The sequence below is a fragment of the Lactuca serriola genome, chromosome 4 (genome assembly GCF_051521515.1).
Source record: "Lactuca serriola cultivar US96UC23 chromosome 4, Lser_US96UC23_V15, whole genome shotgun sequence".
NCBI lineage: Eukaryota > Viridiplantae > Streptophyta > Magnoliopsida > Asterales > Asteraceae > Lactuca > Lactuca serriola.
The window spans coordinates 163,727,223-163,735,180 of NC_136411.1; the positions used below are offsets into that span (position 1 = coordinate 163,727,223).

The 7,958-nt window shown below is 30.0% G+C and overlaps 1 protein-coding gene across 1 annotated transcript; it reads right to left on the bottom strand.

Moving 5' to 3' along the window:
- Positions 1 to 3,034: 3,034 nt before the first annotated feature.
- Positions 3,035 to 6,749, bottom strand: LOC145100423 (telomere repeat-binding factor 5-like). The gene is made up of 6 exons (XM_079037703.1): positions 6,496 to 6,749; positions 5,193 to 5,287; positions 5,012 to 5,102; positions 4,608 to 4,697; positions 3,398 to 3,650; positions 3,035 to 3,314 (listed from the first exon to the last, which is right to left on the bottom strand). The coding sequence occupies exons 1-6, from the start codon at positions 6,643 to 6,645 to the stop codon at positions 3,217 to 3,219; spliced, it is 777 nt and encodes a 258-aa protein (XP_078893829.1). The 5' UTR covers positions 6,646 to 6,749; the 3' UTR covers positions 3,035 to 3,216.
- Positions 6,750 to 7,958: the final 1,209 nt, after the last annotated feature.

Consider the following 7,958-nt stretch of genomic DNA (forward strand, 5'->3'; position numbering starts at 1 on the left):
ACTAGTCGTAGTAAGGAGGTAACGAGTGTAGAATAATATCTATGGTTAGCTCCTCATCGAAGTTAACATTTAACTTCAGCAAGGGGTCCATGTATCTCTGCATTTTCTCCAAGTGGGCCATGATGGACTCTCCATCCTTTATTTTGGTAGTGATCATCGCAGTGATGATCTCATACCGTTCCTGCCTAGCACTTTGATGGTACCTTTCCATCAAATCTTGGTGCATCTCGTAGGGATAATAGTCCTCGTAGGACTTTTGGAGTTCCGCATTCATCGTTGCGAGCATGACGCAATCAACCTTCGTAGCATCTCGCTCATGAGTCTCGTAAGCAACGATTTCTTTAGGAGTGGTAGTGTTCACATTGACCTCTTTTAGCTCCTTATCGAGAACATACTCTTTGTCCTCGTAACGGGTGACCATGCGAATGTTGCGGATCCAATCATTGAAGTTGGACCCATCGAATATATATATATATATATATATATATATATATATATATATATATATATATATATATATATATATATATGATGGATGAGAACTAGGATTCTCGTATGTATATATCTTCTGCAACATTCAAGTCTTCGTTTATATGTAGAAGATGATGGCTAGGAAGGAAAACGACATACCCACTTTTGTAATCGACACTAACATTGGGTTTTTGGCTAGAAAATTTGGTTGGGACCATTTTTTATATATGGTATTTTTCAGGAAAGAGCCCTGCTAGGGCTCTGTCCTTTGGACCCCTATAGGGGTTTTGCTCCTAGACCCCCATAAGGCGATGCCCCTTGAAACCCCACCATGGGAGCTGCCGTTGGGCCCCTGTGTTCTTGATCCCTTTTAGCTATTTAGTCTGCACTCGAAAGCTCCTACTTCAGAATATAACCAAATGGAACTCATCCGGTCTCGAATAAAATCCTTTTAACACTGAATGTATTGATAAGTGATGACACTAAAATCATTAACAACTCACTGATATGAAATTATTTCCTTTGCCTTAACAATTGTACTAACAATGATCCCAAGATTAAAACGAAAATTTCTAATCTAAAAATACTTCACGATCTTATATATATATATATATATATATATATATATATATATATATATATATATATATATAGGTCTAGGTTATTTTGTTCTTACTAACTATTGTGTGCCAGAATGCACAGATATGGACCACCAGATGAAACAGAATCAAAAGTCATGATCTGAGGGTCTATGATATTACAATAGGGTAACATGTACCATATAATCACACAAATTTCAGCATAAGGGCATTTTAGTCAATTGAGACAAATTTAAAAAAGGAAAAATCGAGATTCATGGGATAATTAATGATTTTGATTTAAAAAATATGATTTTTTTCAAATTAATTCAAATTCAAACGTAATTTGTAAGGATAAATCGATTTTATTCGATCAGAATCTTATTTTATTAGAATGATGTTCTGTAATTCTGTCAGAATGGTATACAACTATGAACATAATATTATAAACACATATTATCAAAACCAATAATTTTAATTGAATACAAATTTTATACAAGACGGAGTTTAATAGTTTAAAATAAACATAAGAAACAAAATTCATGGAGCTGCAAAAGGAGATAAACTCGAGGATGGTAAGTGATCCCTAGGTAAAACTTGAAACATCTGAAAAACATAAGAAACAAAATTCATGTTAAAATATCAGCCAATTGCAATACAACGCTTGCAAAATAATTCTTATGTGATTCTACCATAATCATTCTTATGTGATTATACCGGAAATACAATTCTGGCATAATTATTCTTATGTGATTCTCCAAGATTATAATACTCTCTACACATTATTCAAATAGAAGAATACATTAGATACAAAATATTCTTAAAGAATGAAATATGTATTCTTAAAGAACGAAACAATTGTAGATAAGAATAAACACCTAATGATGAGGAAAAAAAAACATTCTCACAGAATTAGCTTAATTATCTTAAAGGGAATACACTATAGAATGCATTTAAATTTCACAAAAATAAACCCATTTTAAAATACAGAAAGAAAATGCTAGAGCAGGGCCAAAATGTTCTCTAGAAACTATACCTTCAAAATGCAAACACCAACTCTAATCGTCCAACCAGCACCTGATATATTTCATATTCGAAAAATGATTTCCTCTCTTTCAATATTGAAAGAAAAATGAGAGGAATTCTAAATTTAAAGTATGATAGAATAACATAATTCTCTGTTTTGATTTTGTTTACCTTTGAAGATGAGATGCACAACAATAAACATTCCATCACTAACCATGAATATAATCTGAGACTGCCATATTTCTCTTTGACATTTTATCAAACACTTTAAGGGCGCTCCCTAAATCACCACATTTTCAATGAATCATGAATGAAAAAAAATTCCAATTTAGAACCATCAACATCAAATTCATATGAACAACAAGATATTTCAACACCATTATAAAAATCTAAAACTAAAAGCTGAAGTTGTAGAAATTAGCTAGTTGGAAAAAAAGAAGAAAAAAATCTGTTTTCTATGGAATGGAATTGCAAGTTTGGTAAATTAAACTCAAAGAACGTGGCTATTTTGTTATGTAATTGAGTTGATTGGAGATAGAAGCTAGCTTCGATTGGAGATGGAGTCGCCGATAATAACATCTTCATTTTGTCTGGTCAGTACCATGTGTACAAATCGGTAGGAGCGATAGATATTAAATATTACAGTCTTCTTAATCAACGAAATGTGAAAACAAATTTGCAGCAAGAGGTTTCGACTACCTTTTTTGATCAGACGATGTTCATTCATCAATAAGAAAATGGGAGTTGGCAGAAATAGAATACGTATGATATGGAGGCTGGGGTTAAATAGTTGGTCAAAGAGATTTTTATGGTAATTTCCATGAATTAATGGATTTTAATTTCATTATCATGCTAAAGTTACTTAATTACCCTTATAAGAAAATATAACTAAATAAAACCACAAAATACAACATAAAATAGATTTGGATGCATACATGTAGTCATATACTACCCCGAAAGTTTGGCGGAATGACTTAGTTTCAACAAACAAATAGGTTTGACTCACCATAACACACAACAATATTTTGACTCACCATAACACACAACAATTTCATCACAACAGACAACAACATTTTGACTAACCAATAACCATGCACACAACACTATAAGGATATAAAAAAAATTAATGGATCCAAATCTTCTAATCCTCTTTCGGAATATCATCGTTCGATGAAACACTTCTTGACTCATGCACACTATAAGAATCACAACGAAGCAGAACAAACCCGTCTCTTAAAACTGCAATATTAAATATATAGTTATATTATGAAAGAGAAAATATGAAGATTAGTTAATAATCAAGGCAACATAATGTAATTGACCTATTTCATATGCCTCTTCAGCAAATTTTAGCATTGCCATACTCTCTTCAACAAGGTTCTGCAAGCGATCTACCTCTTTACATGCTTCTATTGCTTTACGTTGTGCGTCTTCAGCCACAGCAACTTGATAGGCAGCATACGATGCCAAATCTTCCTCTGTTTCTTCAGAATTGTTGTTGACTTCCTGTTGCTCATCAGTGTTGTTCTCATGATCCACTGGTACATCATGTTTGATCTTGTAAAGATTACCATTCTGCATATTTATTTGTACCATTGTTATCGAAGATCTTGAGTAGATATGGACAAAATAGTTCAACATTGATCAAACTTGACCGTCCGAAAATTAGGCCCTAAAGTGTTGTCAATTTTTATCATAATTTTTCAGGACATAACTATTGTTTTTAAGTCCGTCTTTGTTCATTATGATGGATAAATTAAAATTTTAATCATTCCTACAAAAAAAATATTATATGATCATTCACAGATTATAATGTTTCAATAAATTAAAAAACCTCCAACAACATATTAACTTTTAATATAACTTACAGTTTCCAACTATAAACATTTTTCATTGTTGGGACTTGTTAGGTTAGTAACTTATATTAAAAGTATATAGTTGTATACTATATTTAAAGATAAAAATAGTTTTTGGTTATTTTTTTACCATTATCATTTTAATCACCATTTATTTATATTAATTAAAAGGTGTTTTACAATAATTATGAAAATTTTATATTTTTTCGAAAATGAAATCAATCAAGATGAAAAGAGAGAGACATTGCCACAAACAAGTTTTTTTTCATGACTATGAAAAAGATTTATTATATATATATATATATATATATATATATATATATATATATATATATATATATATATATATATATATATATATATATATATAAAAGAGAGATAGAGAGGGTTAAGTTGTTTTGAGAATCACAACTATTATTTGAAGGTAAGAACGATTTAAAGCGTCAGATCAAACGAGTTAATGGTTTCGATGAGAATCACAATCAATTCTTATCCATAATTAAATACTTTTAATTTTGGAAAGTTTAAAATACTAAAGATTCAATAATAATCTATGATATTTTAAACCTGACGCTCCAAAATTGTTCTTTACATTCTCATATGAATATTGATTCCCAAATCATTAGCCTAACACAATTAAAAAGCTTGGTATGGATTCATGAGTAGAACTACTCACCCTCTCAATTTTCCCTTGTGTCGCCATTCTCCTGAGCTTTGTTGTCAAATAGATACTAAAAACTTCTGGCAACTTTTTATCAGACTTTTGCTGCAACATGTGAAAATAGAATGAAATTAATTCTAAAAAATATCATTGTTTATCTGTTTTTATTAATAGACTAACCAAAAGTTTTTACTCCAAACAATCTACTTATTTGAATAAGCATATAAAAGGCTCATGAAGACATACTCTATAACTATAAGGAATTAGAAACATTCAAGCATCTATATCTTTATAATTTGTGAGATTTCTTGCATTAATGCTCTACTATATGGTTAAGAAATAACATAAACAAGAAAGAAAATTAATAAATTAGTTTAACATATGTAAACAAAAGAAAACTATTGATGTATAGATTAAACCTCAATATAAGAATGAATTGAATTTATATCAATCCCATGTCCATCCGGGTTCTCCACAGATGAAAGTGCTTGAAGAATCATATCATGGTACCTAATAGAATAGCAACATTAAGAAACTAAGAATCCACCAAAACATCGTTGGCAATATGTCATAATTTTCATGATGAGAAAATATACGTACCAAGGCTCACTTTCCTTATAGTTATTATCTGATGAGCTTTCGGGAGCTGGCCAAGCACTGCTCGGCACATGATAGCTAAGGTTACGCCATTTATCCTGCAAGTGTAGATGATAATTAATAAAATTAATACGTATCATATGGAAATTAAGGCAATTTCATGTGTAATTTAGGAAAAAGATGTTCCTCCTCAATATTCACAATTCATGTCTGTACCCTATTCGATTTGTGTACGGCAAGAACGTCATAATTCAACAATGATTGCAATACCTTAATTGTAAGTGTCGATGTAGATCTAAACTTGCTTTGTATATCATGTTATAAATAACTGTATTTATGGATGTAAACTCAATTTTTCATCAACTTTTAGAGAATATAACGACATATTTAGATATTCAGATTGATCTCTACGACTATCAATGATGAACGTCCCATTGATTTTGTTCTCCAGCTAATTAGACATGAACATCCCGTTGAATTTATCAAAGATAATTATATACATACATAACTAAACATAACATGAAGAAGAAATTAACCCTTCAGATATTCAAATCTGAAAGTGAAACAAGTACATATATGCATTAATCTAAGAGTTTAAAATACTTGAATGGACAGATGTAAACTTTCACCTTTTTTTTAATAGTGTATCAAAAGAATATATCATTAAAAATTATATGCAAATCGTAATAAACAACTTTCTTTTTTCTTGTAAGTGGTATATATAAAATTCACAACTATTTGTTTTAAAGATAAATTAATACTACTTGAGCTAAAGACCACGAATCATGCAATCCATTGGAACCTTGGATATCTGCATCATACATATCCAATGAGAAACCCTAAATTTTACACATTAAACCAAATAATTTTTATGTTGCGAAATTTACACAAACATTGTTGTGTCTATATTACTTTAAGCTCGATAAGTATAGATCTGGTCATTTTATATATTAGAAGCTCCAGATCGGAAAATTATAAGAGTGTTGAGGTTAGCCAAAACGCAACATTCGACTATATGGCTTTTCCTAGAAACCTCTTCGTGTGTGTCTTCACATATATATATATATATATATATATATATATATATATATATATATATATATATATATATATATATATATATATATATATATATATATATATATATATATACCATGAAGGCATGCAAAGGATCAAAAATTAAACCGATTTGCATGAAAACATCGCAGAATCGAATCAATAAATCAAAATGCAAGGTTGTCAACTTGCAAACATACGATTGAAGCAAGAACAGATGGTACATTAGAAAGAATGAGGAGATATGAACCTTGAGATCAACATTGGATCGATTAACTAGGCGAGGAGCAAATTCTTCATCGGTGAGGATGGTCTTCCATTTTCCAGCACCGTGCTTGGCTACTCCAGCCAGGAGGGCCGATTCTTCCGCCAATGTCCACATCTTTCTTGGGGTCCCCATTCACTCGATTGATTGGCAGAGTTTTCTGAAGGGATTTAGTGTATATGAATCGAGAGAGAAGCGAAAATCCCTATGTGTGCAGATTGTGAGTAAATGGGAACAGTGTTCGAGGATGTTCGGTTTTATGTCTGCCGACTTTCACAACCCTACGACCAAGTGAAGTAGGTTTTTATATAATGTGGGTCCTTCGGCCCAAAATAAAAACAAAATATCTTTATCTATTTTATTTATATATATTTTTTACTTTGTAACCAATAGTTTTGTTCCAGCTGTATCATTTGTAAATGGTTGACAGTTTAATTTCTATGGCGCAGACAAAATAAATAATTTAGAAATAGGATTTAAGAAAGCATGTTTTATCTAAAAAAAGATCGGTGAGAAAGAAAAAGGAAAAAACTAAGAAAACATTGACACAATAGAATGTAACAAAGGAACCAAACTATTTTTCAAATGTCTATGATGAGCTGGATTTTTTTCTTAAAAAATTGAATTTCAAGTGGGTTTTAACAAAAGAAAAAGTAAAAACAAAATAGATTATTAGAGCTAAACTCAATTATTATGGTTTGGTTTTATCTTAGACCGGGCTTTTACTAGGAGAGATCATAAAATTGTTTGATTGTTTTGCAGATCCAACCCTAACATGACAAACTCTAAAATGTAATATCTTTCTATTAGAACTTTAGCTTTTATTTATTTATTTATTTTTGTTTTTTGTAGCGATAAAATCCAGTTCTTTGAAAAATAGAATAACTAAATAGAAAATCTGTTAAATAATATACGATATTCACTATACAAATTAAATAGTTTTTTTTTTTTTTTTTTTTTTTTTTTTTTTTATATATATATATATATATATATACATAATTATAAATAATTTTCGTGATTATTTAATGTTGTAGAAAATAGCGATCAATTGTTATTGAATTTCAAGTTAGAATTTTTTACTTTTTCGACTACATACTTTCATTTAGGTTGTTAATATATTATGTGCATGTTGGATACTATATAGATTTTTTTTTTCTATTTTAACATTGCTAGATAGATAAGTGTAATTATGTTTTTCGTTATAATTATTGATTGTAACATGATCTTTTGAAACCAAATCATGTATTTACCTAAGCTATGCCATCTCGGTTGATTATTGAATCAATCTTATATCCATCATAATATTGTATCAAAGCTTTAGATACTCATTTTCCTTTTGTGTTATCATCAATCACTCTCAAAATTAACTGCAATATCTCGATTTCAATGTTCTTTCATCCTTCGACTACGAGCATAGTTCCATATAAAACCACCATATTTATAATGCT